The 19,250-nt window shown below is 41.2% G+C and overlaps 1 protein-coding gene across 11 annotated transcripts in view; it reads left to right on the forward strand.

Moving 5' to 3' along the window:
• Positions 1 to 19,250, forward strand: part of SUN1 (Sad1 and UNC84 domain containing 1) — a 30,639-nt gene that overhangs the window by 9,642 nt on the left and 1,747 nt on the right. For 7 of the 11 annotated variants that reach the window (XM_082064923.1, XM_082064928.1, XM_082064919.1 and 4 more), the window contains 20 exons: positions 5,256 to 5,450; positions 5,781 to 5,968; positions 6,678 to 6,704; positions 6,797 to 6,991; positions 8,655 to 8,777; positions 9,757 to 9,840; positions 10,165 to 10,275; positions 11,657 to 11,755; positions 12,401 to 12,494; positions 12,607 to 12,662; positions 13,852 to 13,997; positions 14,142 to 14,366; positions 14,781 to 14,867; positions 15,225 to 15,268; positions 15,866 to 16,004; positions 16,424 to 16,678; positions 16,845 to 16,929; positions 17,346 to 17,461; positions 17,944 to 18,111; positions 18,825 to 18,917. In XM_082064923.1, coding sequence (XP_081921049.1) covers positions 5,256 to 5,450; positions 5,781 to 5,968; positions 6,678 to 6,704; positions 6,797 to 6,991; positions 8,655 to 8,777; positions 9,757 to 9,840; positions 10,165 to 10,275; positions 11,657 to 11,755; positions 12,401 to 12,494; positions 12,607 to 12,662; positions 13,852 to 13,997; positions 14,142 to 14,366; positions 14,781 to 14,867; positions 15,225 to 15,268; positions 15,866 to 16,004; positions 16,424 to 16,678; positions 16,845 to 16,929; positions 17,346 to 17,461; positions 17,944 to 18,111; positions 18,825 to 18,917 — 2,530 coding nt within the window. The remainder of the gene's footprint in view (positions 1 to 5,255; positions 5,451 to 5,780; positions 5,969 to 6,677; positions 6,705 to 6,796; positions 6,992 to 8,654; positions 8,778 to 9,756; positions 9,841 to 10,164; positions 10,276 to 11,656; positions 11,756 to 12,400; positions 12,495 to 12,606; positions 12,663 to 13,851; positions 13,998 to 14,141; positions 14,367 to 14,780; positions 14,868 to 15,224; positions 15,269 to 15,865; positions 16,005 to 16,423; positions 16,679 to 16,844; positions 16,930 to 17,345; positions 17,462 to 17,943; positions 18,112 to 18,824; positions 18,918 to 19,250) is intronic. The other 4 variants (XM_082064925.1, XM_082064926.1, XM_082064927.1 and 1 more) reach the window with 4 other exon arrangements.

The raw sequence follows: 19,250 nt of genomic DNA on the forward strand, positions 1-19,250 counted from the left end.
GTTTGTTTGTTTTCCTATTATGTGTATTTCCAAGAGTATTAGCAAAGTGACGTTCAAGGGCTTGCTTAAACTGATCTGGGGTTAAAACCCTTCTGAGCTGGGTTTTTCTTCTTGCCCACTGTTTTCTCAGACAGGAGCTTTGTTTCTCACTGAAGCAAACAAGAATAGCACAGGAGCCAAGATGGACCTGCCAGGAAAGGATGATGCACAATGCTAAATCCTGTTTGAAGTCTAGAGGGTAGTTCATAATGACTCTGAGTTTTGTGTAGAAGGCAATTGGAGTGTTTGACTTCCTACCTAAACAAAGGTTGCAAAACTGAGTGTTTGTGTAGAGGCCTTTGTATAATAGAAGGGGAGGGTTTCATGTCCTCCTATTTTGTTGTCTTAAACTATATTAGGTGCAGGTATTCAGAAATGGGTAGAGCTGGACAAGCTGAAGTTTAATAACTGATTTAGTGAAGGCAAGTGGAGTTAAACTAGGTTGACATTAATTCATTGTAATTCCTCCTTGTATAGAAAGGATTAGCAAGCACTTTCTTTAAAATTTCCTATTGAAAAATTCTGTGAAGCCCTAAATATTGAAATAATGGGGGAGAGCTGCTTGGTACACCTTCTGCTTTCGGGGTGCCAAGAAAGTAAACTACAATCTTGTGAGCAGACTCTTGCTGCATGTCTGCTTGCTGAATCTGTGCAGAATATCATGTTTTATTGATGCAGCCCTTCCTACCTGGGGTCAAGCAATATTTGAAGTACCTGAGGAAAGGGTAAATTAGGCAGAGTTGCCCACTGGAAACATTTTCATGCTGAAGATCATTCCTTCTCCCCCCGCCCGCCCCATATTTGTTTCGCTTATATTCTGATCTAGGGGAAAGGGACCTGGGGGTCCTGGGGACAGTAGGGTGACCATGAGCCAGCACCGGGCCCTTGTGGCCAGGAAGCCAATGGTACCTGGGGTGGGTTAGAAGGGGGTGGTCAGTAGGTCAGAGAGGTTCTCCTGCCCCTCTGCTCTGCCCTGGGGAGACCACACCTGGAATACTGTGTCCAGTTGTGGCCCCTCAGTTCCAGCAGGACAGGGAACTGCTGGAGAGAGTCCAGCGCAGCCACCAAGATGCTGGAGGGAGTGGAGCATCTCCCGTGGGAGGAAAGGCTGAGGGAGCTGGGGCTCTGGAGCTGGACAAGGGGACACTGAGGGGGGACTCATTCCTGGGGATCAATATGGAAAGGGGGAGTGTCAGGAGGATGGAGCCAGGCTCTTCTGGGTGACAACCACTGACAGGACAAGGGGCAATGGGTACAAAGTGGAACACAAGAGGTTCCACTTAAATTTGAGAAGAAACTTGTTCCCGGTGAGGGTGGCAGAGCCTGGCCCAGGCTGCCCAGGGGGGTTGTGGAGTCTCCTTCTGTGCAGACATTCCAACCCGCCTGGACACCTTCCTGTGGAACCTCATCTGGGTGTTCCTGCTCCATGGGGGGATTGCACTGGATGAGCTTTCCAGGGCCCTTCAACCCCTGACATTCTGGGATTCTGTGATCTGGCTTGTTCTGCCTTTGACAATTCAATCTTTACAAGATCTGTCTGTGAGTTTCTTTAAAGAACTTGGCTTGTGCGTGCAGCACTGCAGAAAGAGTACAGTGAAGTTAGATACCACAAAGCTAATGATAGAGTTGGTTGTGACCTATTAATAGAATGTATATTAATACTCACTGGGATTACTGCGTGCTCATAGCTGTTTGTAGCACTTTGTGCTTTTACTCCTCCAGCCCTAGTGAGAAAAGCCTGAAACTGATATAGCTACATAACCTTTATCCTCTTTAAAATGCAAGTCAAACTTGTCAGTCTTACCCACTTGTCAATATGTAATTTGCACCCCCTCCTCAGGCTGATCTTGCTTTTAGTCACTGTCATCTTTTGCATTGTGTTGTTTTTGTCAATTCAGTTACTGTTAACACATCTTTTTTCTTCACAAATATGGATTAAGTTGATAAGAATTTGGTTTGATTTTTTTTTTTTCTGTGTTAGAGCATTAAATCGGTATGTAAGTTTATGCAAAATAATTGAATAAAATCCTTCAATTTTTAATACATGTTCTAGGACTGATCAAAGCAATAGCTAAACAACTCGAAGTGGTGTCCTTGGTCAGTTAATACAAGTAAAGCTCTGGTCAGAAAGCATTTGAACTTTCGTACACTGATGATATGCCTGTGTCCCCGTTAGAAGCTGTCTGTTTAGCTATAGTTCTCTGGGTGCATTGCATGTATCTATTATCATGTTGAATCATCAAGAACGTTACTGCCCATTTCATTCAGTGGAATACTTAAAAATGACACTGAAGGTCCTCCAGACAAAACTATAGGTGTGTCAAAATGGGCAGACCTTGTTCTCATTCCACTTGTATAACTTGATAATCAATCCACTGAAGTCTAGGACGTTCTTATTCTGTTGAAGCTCATGTGGAGGGTGTATCAAGGTAATAGCTCAGAACCTGCAGATGTAGGACTGGGTCCAGCCGGCAGATCAGCCACAGCCGTGGGAAGGAACCGGAGTCTGCGCTGTGCGGGTGGGTTATCCAGGAGCGGAGGCTGATGGCATCCCACCTTTATGGTGTTCTTTGGTTAGCCATAGGTGTTGGATAGGAGTACCATCAATGTGCAGGTTTGTTTCTGTCTTGTGAAAGGAGAGGCAGGGCCTTTTTCTGTTTGCTGTAGTCTTTTCTGTAGAAGAAAGAAGGCTGCTCCGCAAGGTGTGGAAAGTGGGATCGCAAGTTAGGAGACTTCTGGATACTGACCTGGCAACAGAAGATGGATAATTCATCTTCAATGTGAAGAGAATTTTTTTTCTGCATAAGCAAGAGAAGCTATCTTGTTGTTTGAAGAGGAGGAGATCCCTGTTGTGGTGGTGGTGTTTTTGTTTTGGGGGGGGTTGTTTTTTGTTTTGTGTTTTAAGGTAGTAGAGCCCAAATCCGAGCTGTGTGTTCAATCCAAATTGACATAAATGCTCATTGAGATAGTTAATAACAGCAAGTGTTCACAAACAGAAACAAACCGAGGCTGGTTGCAGCTGTCAGCCTGTCCTGTGTACTTTGTGTTCTTGTGAATTGAGTATCTGTAAGAAACGTTGGGTGAAGATGAGGAAAAGCAAATGCGTCTTGGCAAGTGTAAATAGCAAAACTGAGTTCTGAAACAACTGTTTAGGGAGGAGCTACATAGTAAACTGTTGTGGCTCTGACCCTCTCACAATGAACAACAAGAGGAGCTGTGTTTAACCCCTGTTGTCCTTTCACGTTTGTCAGAATGCAAGCTATCTAAACTTAATATTTTTGAAAACTGTAAAATTATATCCTTGTGTACCTAGTCAAATGCAGACTAAATCCATTTTCACGTGAGTAGGCTTCTGTCTTATTTCCTCTTCCCCTTCCACCCGAACATCAGCAAGGATGAAAAGCGTAATAAATGCAGTAACGTAAACTGGGTTTGTCTTAAGCTGTGCTTAGACTCCTGCCTTGCGCAGGGTCGCGCTGCGTGTGGCAGCGTTGGCAGAGCAGCAAGATCGAGCATGTGGTGCCAAAGACCTGCAGGCAGATCTGCGCACCGGGGGGCAACCAAGGATGCTCCTTTGGGCAAGCGCTCGTCTGGGCCCGTTTGCTGCTGAAGCAACTGGTGGTTTTCCTGCGGTGCACTGTCTGGGTAGATTTTTTTAGCTGGAAGAAATGCAGTTTGTGTGCTCTGACACATCCCGTCTATGTGCTTTACTTTGCATTGTGGAGCAATCAAGAAACTCACTTCAAAAGCACGCCCCTTGTCAGGAACTGTCAGCGTAGCTACCAGGCCTTCTGATGTTAACTGATTTGTATGCCAAAGGAATACAATACATATCATATCGCTACTTTGTAATGTTCTGGGAGCTTTAATGATTGCGTAAGAAAATAATTTCCATTAAATTGTTTTTGCACAATATATTTTATTAGTTCTTTATATGTATTTTTAAAAGGGGAAGCTTCCATTTCAAATACAGATTTTTGCACAGTAGAGTCTGCTCATTCAGATCTAGTTTGCTTGGTGGTTTTGTTTGAGATTTGGGGCAGAAGTAGCTGTTTTAGTTAACAGGACCTTGCTCAGCTCTTCTTTTAAGAAGCAAACAAAAACCCCAGGAGTGTTGAAGTACCGGCTGCTGCAGCGGGGACAGGCCCTGCAGGAAGGCGGCCTGGGGCGCTTCCTGTTGGGCTGCTTTGGGTCACAGTTCTGAGCGGTTCTAGAACCCTCTGCAGGACCCCATAGCAACCGGCTCTGCTCCTTCCACAACAGAATGTTTCCTCCGGCTGGAGGGAGCGTGAGTATCCTGCCTTGGGCTCAACTCGGGTTTAGCGAATGTATTTCTTACCAATTTCTGTTTAATCTGTTTGTGCTTGCCTTGTGTTGCTGCTTTATCTTCATTGTAGGTTTTCACAGAGGTTCTGGGAGAATTGAGGATAAAAATGTGGAGTAGAGTTCCTGTGGTAACGATGTGAAGCTTCTCTACATGTAAATTTGCCTCTGTAGGATAAAACTGAGCAAAGAGGATGAAAGACTCTAAGCATTTTACTTGTTCAGAGTTAAATATTTATGATGATTTGCTTTAAATTAAGAAGTCTTTTAAACCCACTTTTTTTTTCCCAAGTAATAGTAGGTAAACTAATGTAGCTGATGTAGGGAAGTCTTTAAGTATCTTAAAAGGAGAATTTCCAGCTTGTTGGGAGATGGAAATTCAGAGTGGCATGGCATACGGATCTTTGGTTCTCACAACAAGGAACTGGCAAACAGAAACAAAAATAAACTTGGACTTAGACGATTTTTTTTACCTTGAAACTGGAAGCACATCATGATTTCTAATTTGCTGCTGGGCGTGGTGAAGAAATCATGAAATCATGTCATGAACGGCTTCCTCTCGCTAATTGGTCCCAAAAGATCTGTGTGTCTGAGCCTGTGTAGCAGATACTTGCTCTGGCTAAACTTCAAACGTGGTTTCCATGGTTGCTGTTTCTTTCTAACTGTGATTTGCTTTCAGTTGTTGGACTTGTAATATGAATTGCTTAAGAGAACCTTGAATGTCTATGTACTTCTAAATTATTTGGGTTACATGGTGTATGTTGTGGGATTTACTCCATAAGACTGAATAAACTGCTTTTAATAGAAACATAGACTGGCTTGAAGGGCGTGTTTGTGGCTAGGGGAACTTTCTCTTAAACCTGGTAACTTTTGTTGTTTCTATTTTGCTGCAGTTCAAGTTATTCTTCATCGGCTTTGGATTTTGAGACTGAAAACAAAATAGATCCTGTATTTGATTCGCCGAGAATGTCCCGGCGTAGTTTACGGTTAGCTGCTCTCGCCCTGAGTAGGGCAGATGATGCACAAAACGACAACCTTCGCGACAGCTCGTACGCCAGGAACACGTCCTTCAGCCAGCAGTCCTCTAGGTGAGCGTTTTTATTATTACAAGTTAATTTATTGCTTGGAGTCTTGAGACTTCCTGTGTGAATGCTGTACTACAAACACAGGTTGCCTGCTCTTATTCTTTGTTCTTAGTGCTTAGTGCCATACTTTGAAAATTGTGTTCAGTATGTGGTTTGCAACAAAGTCTTTGTAAAAGTGTAGATGCTGGAAGGTGAGGATTTTCTTTTAAACCTGATTTGATCTGTCTGGTCACATCAGTGTTGAAATACCTTGACTGTATATTCATTTAATAAAATTGGAAACTAAGAAATTGGCATCTTTAGTGCTATATCTTACTTGTCTTTATTTCCTAGGACTGTGAGGCAACGGAAAAGTACAAACAAACAATCTGGCAGTACGAGGCAATCGCCAAGGAAGAATCTATCCAGCTCTGCCATTCTTAACCAAAGTTTCAATAGCCATGCCAGTGACACGTCAATGGTGTCCACTGTATTGGACGAGTCTTTGATTCGAGAACGGACAGAAGTTGATCATTTCTGGGGTAGGCAATGATTGCTATTGCTTGTATCAAACTGTGAAAACTGCTTATAGTTTGGTGTCTATATCACCTCTTTCCTCTTTTCCCCACCCGTTAGTCCATCCTGACCCCAAACATAGACCTGTGCTTACACTTTGACTGTAGATGTTTGCTTGCTAAGGACTCTACTGGAAATTCACAGTCCAGTGTGTAAACTTGATGTACTGGCACAGTCAGCATCAGGGCATGCTACACAGTCAAGTTAATATGACAGGCAAACACAATTTTGTGACCTTCCCAGAGTCCTAATGTAAAGAATTGTTTCAGTCTTAGTAGAATACATTCTAAACTTCAGATTACCTGGCTCTTAAAACATGATCTTAAAATACAGTAGTACCAAAGTAGTTACCAAGCAACAGAAACAGCGTAAGCTTGTCATTAGCTGCTTTAAAGTCACATGGGAGCTAAGAAAAGGTGTCGTTGTCGTTCATATTTTGTCTGCCACTTGTGTGGTAGAATGCTTTTCGCTAACTGTTACCCTACTACGTTAATGTCTGAATATATGGATCTATTAATGTGGTGGACTGCAAAATACGTTAAATACTAAACATGAAGTGGATTTTCTTGGCAGTCTTAAAATTAGTGGGACTTCTAATTTGATTTAATGCCAGATATCATAGTTGATTACAGGCTTCCTTGTATTCGGGACCAATTTTTTTTTTGTTCTTTAAAGGTCTTGATGAGGAAGGCGACCCTAAAGGTAAATGCACTTTCCTTTTCCTTCCGCTTGCATTCTGTGTAATGGGAATTAGTGGTGGCAATGCACTGAGCGTTTTACCCTTGGCTTGCTAGGTGGTGACGCTGCACTGATACAGGGCAACGGCAACATAGCAACAGCAGAGACACAGACCACGATGATCAACGGCTACCCCTCGAGCGCCTGCAGCATGCTGTCTGAGCGGAAGGAGGTGCTCACCGCCTACTCCGCTTCTCCTGGGCCATCCTCCAGAATTTACTCCAGGGACAGGAGCCAGAAGCATGCATCTAGTAAGTTACTTTCTCTGGTGTTTATCTGCATAGAAGAATCATGTAGTTTTGTTAATGTATTTTCCATATAGCTCAATCTTTCTACTCTGCTAAATTGACCGGTAACTAAATTCTAGAGATCAGCTTTTTCTACATCAGTTGAAACTTTTTGTACTTGTCAGCTTCTGATATATAATTATTAACTCTTTTACATTGCTGCTGAATTAATTTCAAAATGAAAATGCTCTGGTATCTTGACAAGTTACATTTCCAAACTAATTTGGAACACAATGGGTAGTTCCAGTCAGCACTGATCGTAGGTCTCCTAACCTGGTATCAGATCTATGTGTGTCTGTCAATGGAGTTTTTGGTCAGGGTTTTCAGATACAAACTTCTGTGCAGGTTTGTGTTCGGTTTTTTGATGTTTCTTTTTTTCATTACATGGTTTGAACTTCCAAGGTTGAGCAGAATTGTTGCTTTGCAGAGTTTTACTGTCCAGGAAATCACTGAGAGATACCTTTCTGCTGTATTTTTTTCTCCTCATTTAACCTTGCAGCTTACCAGATTGTTTCTAGAAGCTAAACCTCAACTACCTGAAAAATTGAACTCCAAAGGGAGAAAACTGATTCCAAATTGCATTCCTAGTGACTGTATTCCTAAAGCTCAAAGCCAAACGGATCTGCTGTAAATGAGATTCTGCCTTTCCAAGGCAACTTCCATTCTGTGGGTGGTTGTGCTCGGTGTCTGGACTGTGCCTGCCGCTCCTGTAGCATCTCGAATCTCCTGATTGTTGGTAGACTGCAGTTACCACAAAGAACTTTTTTCTTGAGTGGCCTTGAATTAGGAAGGAACCGTTTTTTTAGATTTCATAGGTGCATTATTCTTGAATTAAGTATGTTTTCAGTCACAAGAAATCTGTTTGTTTGGACTCTTAAGCTGTGACTTGAAATGCTTCGAGTCAGGTATTTTTGTTTAACATGTAGCACAGGCAGGAATTCTTTTGGCTTGACACGATGAACTACGTAAAGTGACACCAATGAAAACTGCTTTTTGTACTCCTGAGTTTGTATTCACATAGGAAGACTTTACAAGGAGCTTGTCTTTGTACATTCCCTTGGACCAGCAGTTTGGGTTAAACTTGGGGAGGGAAAAGGGGCCCAGTCATGGCAGGTGTTTGGAATGTGGCTGATTCCAGGAAAGCAGCAGAGTGGTGGCTGAAGGAGAATTGTTGTCTCTAGCACTCGAGGCAGAGAATTGTAGTAACTTCCTCTCATGTAAAGGTGGAGAAGACGGTGGAAAGTCCTCACCCTTTCAGATCCAAAATAAGAGTGTAGTAGACCCACAAAATCAGTATCAACAGCTCACATCATTGACAAATCCTGAGTTCTGGAAGCAAGGGCTTCATTGCTATTTAGACTTCTTATTTCTCACTAAGAAAAGATATTCTTGCTGAAGCCATATTCTGTCTCGAAGGCATTTTCCCTAGGATATGTAGTTCTTACAAAAGCTTTACTGTAATAAACAACCAGAATTTTCAAACCACACTTAAGTTTTGTACTCCTGAGTAAATAAAGGCTTTCCGAGCTTCATCCTCACTCTTCCTTCCACACGCTAATGGTCACCAGAGAATAGAAGCGCATCTTGGTGTAGGTGAATAATTTGTATTCACACTTTTTTTCAATAGGAGGAACCTATTTCTACATGAGTAAGATCCTACGAGTGGTCAAACATGCTGCAGCATCTTTTGCATCACTATTAGTGCAACTATTTCAAATGGTTTTGCTGAAGCTGGGTTATGAATTTAAAGGTACCTTTTCAGTTGTCTTCCTTGGTCTCCACACAAAGCCGAGTGTGTGTGTTGGGGTTTGTTCATCTTGGGCACTCTGGTGTTCTTTTTCTATAGTCTTTTGCCTGGCTTATGTCTCTCTCCCTTTATTATTATTCTTAATTATCACAGTTGTGCTACCTTTTTTGTACTTTCCCTCTGGTTTGGAATTACCGGGATTCACATGTGAGATGTGTGTTACAGTGCAGATTCACGTGGTTGTTTTAACTAGGAAGCAGCACAAGGTGATGTTTAAATCGAGACACTTAAGTTAATTTTAAAAATTGTTTGGTGTGATAGTGTCCAGTTCTAACTTCTCAATGTCTTTAGGTTTGGACTGTCTCATTAAGCGCACTGTGTGCTTAAAGCTTCATTAGATCTCTCTTGCAAAACTAAAACTGCCATCTTCGCTCTGCCATCTTCGCTCTTCGAAAGCGTATCTTGTTTTCCCTGAAATGCTTCATTCTTGGGTGCTTTCTCTTCCCTAATACATGCTCTGCGAGTGAAGTTAAATTGCCATAGGCAGAAGGTAACTGATTCTTGTGTGTGAATAAAACTCATTCTCTTCCGTTCTCTCTGCCTCGGTGCCTCATAACTTGCTTAATGCTCTCTTCTCACTCTTAAGATCTCTGATAAGAGCAACTCAGAGATGTGACAGTTGGGCCATTTGACAGAAGGGTGGGAATAGGGACTTGCAATTTGAGTTCTTACTTAGGGTTTTTTAAATTAACTTTGCTATCTGAAAACAAGCAGGAAGATTTTTGATCCGAAAGGCCCCCTGATATTTAACGAAGAAACATAAGATTGCACAGAGGAGGCTTCTACCTTGTTCACTTTTCAGGTTTCCTGTGAGTAACCTGGCTTTAGTAGTGAACCAAGCCAGTTTAGCTAAAATCTGCTTGTAGGCGAGGCTCTGAACCTGAGAACGACATTCCAGGTACACTTTTTGAATGTGTTGCAGCTCACTCGGTCTACTATGGAGGCACAAACTTAAGGGAGTTTCACAAAACAGACAGCCGTCTTGGAGTAATCGAGGAGACAATATGTGAGTATAATGTTTTACATTGTCTTTTAGCCTTGGGCTGTACACTAGGTTGTAGCTGTAATAATAATATCAGATGCCCATGACTCTGTGGAAACTACAAAGTAAATGTTTATTTTGCAATTTAGATGTAGCGGGGAGAATGGTGATTGCCTGGTGTACTGTTGTATTTCACCAAGCACGTTTTGTTCTATTGAAGCTTGCTTAGTGGTGGTATTTGTTGTTTGATAACTGATATAACAAAATAAACTTGTTCAAATTACCTTGTAAACATCTTGATTTGATCCTGGCTTTGTCCCATTAATCCACTGTTACCGCAACCAACAGGTGATGACTGTAAGGGGAAGAAACATCTTGAAATGTACGCCACAGACCACACGCAATCCTCATGGGCTAAAAGGGTAGCAAGGACCGTTGGGCACACCTTTTCTTATGCAGGTTGACTTGGACCTTTTTTTGCTTTTATTTTGCATCGCAATCTCGCACTGTTAATCATTCATATTGTTTTGTTTTTTCTTTTTCATCTTCATCTATCAAAGTGATTAAAAAAAACTGTAAAGTGTCTAGAAAATGACTGGCTTTTGTACGAGGTTGGCAGACTGCTCACCTATGAGTAAAAACAAGGTGTAGGGACAGAATACACCTTGTGTTAGAGCAAGTCACATTGTTCATCTGTTGCACTTTTGGGGAAGTCTGTAGCGAGGTTGAAAAGCTGCCTGTAAGTGAAAGCAAGGTGTGCAGTGTTTGGATGCAGATGATTTGGATAAAGGGTTTTTAACGTTTTATTTTTGTTCTAGTGATAGTCAATTTTTCCAGGAGTCTGGTATAGGGGTAGAATCTGCCCTGGGAGCTGAGCGTTCTCTAGCTTGAATGGCAAAGGCATCAAGGATCTGTTGAGTGCTCTTTATTCAGCAAAAGAAAATTATTTGAGACTCTTCAGTCACCTAAATGCTTTGCAGAATATTGGGTTGGTATATCTATAATCCCTCAAATTAACCCAGACATATCTGCTAATCTAAAAATGTAGGATTACTTTCTAAATGTAATACTACCTAGTTTGTTCTGTAGAACGAGCAGTCCTAGTGTTGGATTTAGTAATTGTTGGCTTCAGTGAGCTTTAGATTAGAGCATTTTGTGATAGTGCATTGTAGTTTTGGGGTCGCTTTGTTGTTGTGTTTGTGTGTTTTCAGTTTTATTTCTTTAAAGAGACTCAAAACTGACATACCAAAGATCCTTGGGAACATTAAATTTAATGAAAATGTATCGCTTGCAACATTTAGTAAGGAATATCTTCTATTATTTATCAGTATTTTTTAGACATTGTTATTTAATTCTTTCACTGGGATTTAGTTTTCAGTTGTTCCCTCTTTTTACACATGAGCCTAGATAATAAACTTGATCTATAATTCCAGACAAATAAGATGCATTTCAAGTAGCACGTGCTTAGAACTTATTTTTTTATGGTAGTACTTTTGCTGTTCTCTGTTACACGTAGCATGGCATTGTTAGATAAACATGCTGCGAAATGTAAACTTGATTTTGGAAAGTGATATTGTAACTGCACAGGTGCTACTGATCGTTCTATCTTTAGACATGAGAATTCTATTTCTAGATTGTCTCTCTTTTACTTGGCTTCATATTTATTAGTGGCTTACTTTGCTTTTAAGTTGTGAAGAACCAAGTTTGTAGATTACTGAAAGGTATGGTTTGAAATTATGCAGAACATGTAATGGGCAGGGGATTGAGTCTGTTCTACTGCACATACTGCAAAAGAACCGTAAGCTATGCTACCACATAGAGTTAATTTGTTATAATTTAGGTTACTTTATGCTTCACGTGTTGAGAACGGTGGGAGAAACAGGATGGCTGGTGTCCCAGAAGGTGTTGTCTCTACTTTGGCTGGCCGTTCTTGCTCCAGGTTACTATCCTGATCCGTGTGTGTGTTGCCTGTTCCTTTGGACAAACTAGGAAACTGCAGCGTCTGGCTTGTGCTCATTCAACTGCGCTTATGCTGTAGCTTTTGGATCTTGAAATGCATGTGCTACTTCACTCCCTCTATTGACCCAAGTATGCTTAATAAGAGGGTATATTTCTGTTCACAGGCAAAACGGGAGACTAACCTGGTTCATGCTGGAATGAGTGTGTGAATAGCATAGAATATGGGGCATCAATAACAATGGGGTGTGTTTGGTTTGGTAGTAGTTTCCTATCGTGATGTTCCTCTTAACAAAAACCAATGTTGCTAATGTGTGCGTTTCTTGAAGCATACTCATGTCTTTGGTGCATGGTAACGTGGATTCAAGCACTAACGCTGAATTTCTAGTATTGTTATAGCGAACGAGCATTTCGTCTCTGCATGGCTATTGGTTTTGCCGAGTAGCCGATGTTACTATGCTGTCATACTCGTAATATCTAGATGTTAAGAATCTGCATGTGTTGCCTGTACTCATGCATTTCTCTGCTGTGCAAAGTGCTCTTGGCTGCAGTTGCATGTCCCTCTGCTTGGCTTTTTGAACGTGTGCCGCAGTAATTCCATTTCACACCACCACTTTTTGTCTTCTAGGGAGGGCAGCTTCTGGCATGCTAAGGCTGCTTAGAACTGGGTGGTATCAACTTGTTACTCTGATGTCTTTGCTCAAGGTGTTTCTTCTAAAAAGGTGTGTATCCTTTAAAAAAAGTCTTTTGTGAACAAATTATTTACCCAGTTCTAAAACAATAGAATGTGATAAATGTATTGTTTCTTGTAAACCTCCCTCTCTGTTCCTCTAGATGCCTTCCAAAGTGCCACAAGCTGTTACTGTTTATCCCACTCCTGCTTCTACTAGGTACGTGAATCGTTTAGTATAATACAAATTGGTGTACACTTACTACAGCTGTTCTGAAATAGCAGTTCCAGTTGAACTTTTGGTTTATGAAGAAGATTCAGAAACAAAAAAAACCCCAGTTTGTTTGTGACCAGGGCAGTAATTCAGGATTTCAAAGTACTGAGGAGTCAGTGAGCTTTCCCCTTGCCATGGAGGAATACCCTTGTTTTAATGTTGTAGAGCTCTTTACACTGAGAGGGTGGGTAAGTAAATGCACTAAAGGCTTTTTCCTTTACCTCCCTTCATGGGAACAGCAATGAGCTCATGAAGAGTGGGCTGTGTACTGATTGCTTTGATGGTTGTCAATCTCCATAAAAGTGTGGCTGAGTTATTCTACCAACTCATCCTAAGCCTTTCCTTTGTTCTAGCCCATGCTTTAGTTGCTTCAAATACTGTTATTTAGACTGGTTAGGTGGCAGTGCTCCAGGCCAGGGGTCTGCTGTGAAAGAAACTAAGTCAGTTTAAAACATCACTGACAGTGCTGGACCATTTCTGAAAAGCACTTTTGTGTCTGTGTGTGTCTGAAAAAGCCTCGCAGCTACTTGGGGGAGGTGAAACTGCTTGGAAACTTAGTGAGGATTCAAAGTCCTCTGTACTAGGGAGTATAAGAAAGGAAGGAGTTACCCTGTGTAGAAAATGCTGTTGCTTCTCACCAAGATATTGCAAAAAATATGTGTGATCTTTGTGAAACACTGGATTGTTTCCATGCAAGGCTGAGTTTCCTCCAGCTTTTATTAGATATTATGCAATACGGTATGTAGTAACTAGGCTATAAGGCAAGATATTTTCCATTGAGATAAAAAGCAGTATTTACGTCTGCCTTCAGTGAGCACGGCCTGTCTTAATCAGTAAACGAGATCTAGGTCCTGGGGAAGCAGCAGTATGAGATTAAGGGCGTACCACGATATATAAGTGCAAGTCGCGTGCCTTACGTGAGCGGTACTGATGGATGTGCCCTAATATTCTGAAGTGCTTGACTTAGCAATTTTAAAGCTGACTCGTGCTGATTTAGGCTGGAGTAGCGTTCACTCTGACACCTGCCTTGCAAACTTAAGGTAGATTGTGTCCTTAACAGGACAGTTTTTAGACATAAGCAGTCTTATGGGAGAATTCTCTTGAACGCCCTTTTTGCTTTTTCTTTATGATTTAGGTATATGTTTTTGGGGCTTTGATGGCTTCATTTCATTATTACCTTCACTGAACTGGACAAAAATGGATGGAGTACAGAGAACAGATGGCTTTGTTCGTATTCCTGAACCACTGGCTGATTCTTCTCACTCGGTGCAACCTCCTCAGGTAAGGGAGAGCAGTCTAGGGAAAAACTGTCAGATCTTAACTCCCATGTATTCGGTATTTTGCAATAACTACTTCATACACAAGGCTAATGTAAATAAATGTCTTGCTTTTTGTATAATTTTAAAAGCAATCTTTATACCATAGGATACCATCAACATCTTCGATCCTGGTCGTATAAGAGAACTGGAAAAGCAAATGTCCTTTTTATCTGACAAATACCATCTCCACGATAAAGAATATACCAAAGTGATGGTTCTGCTTCAAAATCTTCAAGATCAGGTTTCTCAGATGAGTGATAAAAGTGAAACATTGGAGCTAATAAAAAACGTGATGGGACAACATCTTCAAGATATGAAATCAGAGGACAAGGTGAGATAGTTATCGGTGCTTTCTGATATTGGTCAAAGTATTCTGTTTTCATAATGCAGACTATTAGCAATTTGGCTTTAGGATTATTTTTCTGGTACAGAATTAACTGATAGGTAATAAGTGCCAGGGAGTGGTTATTGGTATTTGTTCCTCCTGACAAAGAATTAATTCCAGGTAGATGGTCTATAGAGAAAGACGACTGCAGGAAGGACTAGTGACAGAAAGGGGTTTGTGGCAAACTGTGTGTAACCCCTGCTGCTGCTGAATCAGGCCTTTACATGTGTTACAGATTCTGGGATTTCTCACCCTACCTGCAGGATAAGTCACTTAAGCACTCACTTTGTAGAAAATCTCAGTTCTGCTATTTGTCCTCCAAAAGCAAATACACCACCTTTTTCTTCTCTATTTTTTAAGACTGACTTCCTGGCTTTACATAAAGAACACGAGTTGCGCATCCTGATGCTGGAAGATCTGCTTGGAAAACTCTCTACTGAATCCAAGGTATTGAAAGTCAGCTTTGCTCACTCACTCCTATTGTAACCCGTTGATAAAATAGATTATTTTGTTGTTGGCTATACAAAACCCCAGTTTGCTTTACTTGTAGCTATTACAGTTCTTTCAGTCTCAAAACCTGTTTGTCTTCTTGCTCCCTCTTCCTGGAGGGGTTTCAGTCCAAGGATTAAAGATGCTTCGCTTGACCAGTGAGGCAGGTGCTGTTTGGAATAAGATCTTGTACAGTGTGGGGTCAGTCTTGTGTAGGTGGTGCTAAAATGTGTCATTTTCATGTAACATTCTTTATCCTGCTTCTGTCACTTGTGTTTCTTTGTATATGTTACAACTCACTTTTGTATTTTGTAGGACATCCAGAAGGAGCTCGACATAGCCAAAGCAAAAACAATGAGGTATAAGCCCTTTTCAAATATGTTTTGCTTTTTCAATACTGATGGTGATACACCCGTTCTTACTTGAAACACAACGATCCTTCCCTTTGTTAACTGACCTTACGAGTCGTTCTGTCAGCAAGAGTACTTCTGTCTTACACTCGACTGCAGCTGTGATGCTGAACACCAGCACCAGGCCCACTTGCACTGTCTGGGCAGTCCTACAGCTACATTTTTTATTAGAGAGAGCTGCTTATATAGCAGAGGAGAATGAGTGACTTCTCATTGTCTTATAAATGTATTAGAGTTTTCATATCAATTGACTGGTTTGCCAAAAACCTTAAATTCCCAAAATTCTATATATGTTGGAGTTATTAATCTGTCAGCCTGGTGATGTTCTGAAGTCATCACTGCTGGATTTGTTCACACCTTCAAAGTACTTTGCTTTGAGTAGATTAATCCTGAGTATGTCTCAAGTTGAAGCACAAGCTCACAGTGTCTATCACACTGAATAACTGAACTGGAGAAGCATTTTATATTAGACAAGTATGTTCTCGCACATTTGGAATCAGATGGAATGATTCACACTCCTAATTATTGACTCTTTGTTTTTGTCAGAGATTACAATGAACATAGTGAACTTCTGTCCAGAGTTCAAAAGCTGGAACTGGAGTTTTCTCAGATGAGATTGGAGCTTTTAACTGGCGAAAGTGCGAGGACTAGTTGCGAGAAGAAAATAGACGTCATTCACCAGAAAGTAGGTTCTGTAACTGTCACAGTCAAACCTGGCACTCCTTGATTTGGTTGGTTGGTTGGTTTGGGTTTCTGTGTTTTTTGGTTTTTGTTCAGTAAGGTTCATGAAATGCACTGCAATAAGTAACCTGGGGGTGGTGGTTTCTGTAGTGGTACTGTGGATTTTTCCATTAGTGTGTAACATTTTACGAGACAAGAGTTTATGGCTTTTTTCTACAATGGCAGATTTTTTTGGAATTAAAGATACCACACCTGGCTGGTCTGTTATTTCAGATTAGTCAGTGTAGTTAAAACACACGTGAAATCTGGATTTCTGTGTAGTATGGAATGTATGTATTGATTCCATGTGTGCCTATTACATATGCGGTATTACTCAATGGTTTATAAAGACTGATCATTTCTCTTGTAAATGGCTTCTACTAGGTAGATGCCCAGGTCAAAGAATCTGTCAGGCTAATGCTTTTTGGTGATCAACACGAAGACTTTCCTGAACCACTTCTGCAATGGCTTACGTCCAGTTTTGTGAGCAAGACTGATCTGCAGACTGCACTGCGAGATCTAGAGCTGCGGATCCTCAAGGATATTACTCTCCGTGTGTCTGTTACAAACCAAAAACCGACATCTGAAATAGTAACAAACGCTATGACTAACGCAGGGATTTCTGGAGTCACAGAGGAGGTGAGTTTAAGTTCTCAAGAGTTCAACTAAAACTGTAAAGAGCCCTTTTATAGGCATTTTGTGGAGCTGGACTGTCAGTATGAACATTAATGATTTTAAGAGATATTGGGAACAGTAAGATATTACTAAAATGTTTTTCCATTCTCTTCTATGTGTACATCTGTAGCAAGTGCACGTCATTGTGAACAATGCACTGAAACTCTACTCTCAAGACAAGACTGGTATGGTGGATTATGCCTTGGAGTCTGCAGGTAAATAGTAGAAAAAAACCACATTTTTTTACTCTCCATTCTATTTATAGTATTTAGTAAAAATCTTTAAATGAACACTAAAGGTTAGAAGAGCATCCCTGATGCATGTTGTGTACGACTGGATAACAGAACTGCAGGTGTGTTTGTATGGGGTGTACACACCACTGATCTCGCTAGGGAAAAAATGGGTATTTTCAGCCCTCTTAAATGAAAAACCTTTAATGTGTTCTTAAAATAACATTGTACCTGATAGAAGCTTGTACCCCCAGAAAATCATTAGAATTTAACAATATATTTAATAGCTTTTCTTCTGAGGAAAAGAACTGGTATATTCATGAAGCTTTGTACAGATCTCTGCCTTAGAAATCTTCAGGGAGGAAAGAGCATTTCTGCTAACCTGATGTATCTTTCTCGAGGTGGCAGCATCGTGAGCACTCGCTGTTCTGAAACCTTCGAGACCCAAACGGCATTGATGAGCCTCTTTGGAATTCCTTTGTGGTACTTCTCTCAGTCGCCCAGAGTAGTGATTCAGGTAATTAAAGGCTGAGTAAATGAATTCAGCAATGTTATGTTGTGGGGAGTGGTTTGGGTTGTTTTTTAAGTGCTGGATGTTTCTGTCTATAATATATTGGGAAACATGGGCACTTCCAACTATGTTCCCAACAGTGGGATCCTTCTGGTAGTTCCTGGGCACTGTTTCAGTCCCACTCCAGCAAAATTAAGACCCTTAGAGGGGGTTTGGCTGGTGCATCGTGCCCCTGCAAAGGGGGAGCGCTGGGAGGGCCCCTGGTGAGCAGTAATCTCAAGGTGTGGTCTCCAAACCCTGCGGGTGGTTGGGGTGGATGTGGTGTCTTCCCAAAAAGTTCTGCCAGATAGATTAGGCCACTTACTAAGACTGTCCCTGACAATTCAGAATTCATTACAGCGCTTTATGACAGAAAATAAATTACAAGGTGTTTGTGGTTGTGTTGTTGTTGTGTCCCATCCTGTTCTCTCCTCCTCTCTCCTGTTTAGCCGGACATGTATCCAGGAAACTGCTGGGCTTTCAAAGGATCCCAGGGCTATCTTGTAGTTAGACTTGCAATCAAAATCTACCCGACTGCCTTTACACTGGAGCACATACCGAAAGCAGTTGCACTAACAGGAAATATCACCAGTGCTCTTAAGGATTTTGCAGTATATGTAAGTCTGTCTCTCAGCTTCAGCTGATGTTTGTATGCATGAAGAATATTTGTGTTACATAGCTTGGAAAATAATAGCTTGAGGAAGGATTGCTAAGAAAAATTTCCATTGTTCTTAAAATTGCTTATATTTCTTAATAAGCTTTGAGATTGGGAATAAGGATTGCAACTAATTTTGGGGGAGTTTTTCTCTTGCTTTATACGGTAGTAGACATTTTGGAGGGGAGATAATGGTTTTTAATTTGGTGTAGCTCTTTCATACACGCCCCCCCCCCATTTTAGCTCTTCACCTTATTGATGATGTGCCTTAAATCTTTTTTTAATTGATTTTAACTAGCACCACAGTTGCTTAGGCATGAGTGCAGAACAGGAGACCACAGGCTACATCACGTAGTTGTGGCATCTGAAAACTTTTTGTCCAACTCTTCTAAATGCTTGAGCAGTCATCTGCAAGCATCTGAATCTCGACTTCAGTCTTGTTTATAACCTTGATGTTTTCTCATTCTTGTTTGTCCTGAGCAGTTTATATTGTACAGTATATATTGTACAAACACAGAGCCATGCCTGAACTAGCGTTAAGTTGCATGGGAAACATTCTGATCTTGGTTTGACAGACTTGCGAATGCTGTCTGTTGATAGTTACGTACACTTGCTTCTGGCTTTGCTTTGCTTTGAGACTTGACAGAAGCAAAAATCTTTATCCTGTTGTTCTAGGGCCTAGATGACGAATATCAAGAAGAAGGAAAGCTTCTGGGACGGTATGTCTACGATGAAGCTGGAGAACCGCTGCAGACGTTTCCAGTGATGGTGAGTCTGGACAATAAGATTCAGAGTGTCAGGAGAAAGGGACTCGTATTTTCTGTGGTTGTTTGCAACAAGCAGTGAAGGAAAAGGCCCCTTTCTCTGTTGGCCACTGCAGAAACTGAGGCAGAAAGTATCTGCCCTTCTGCTTCCAAACTTGTGGTCTGAACAGATGAAAGGGGAGGAAAGGTTGTGCCATCCGGACACAAATGGTGTGAAGATGCTAAACGTGAAGAATCAGCTTCATGCTGCTTCTGACTCCTTCACAAATAACCAGTTGTAAGGAAGGAAGGTTCTGTGCAAAGGGGCAGAAAGCTCCCAAAGTGCCATATTAATAAT

The sequence above is a fragment of the Streptopelia decaocto genome (genome assembly GCF_964273445.1).
Source record: "Streptopelia decaocto genome assembly, chromosome: 13".
Lineage (NCBI taxonomy): Eukaryota > Metazoa > Chordata > Aves > Columbiformes > Columbidae > Streptopelia > Streptopelia decaocto.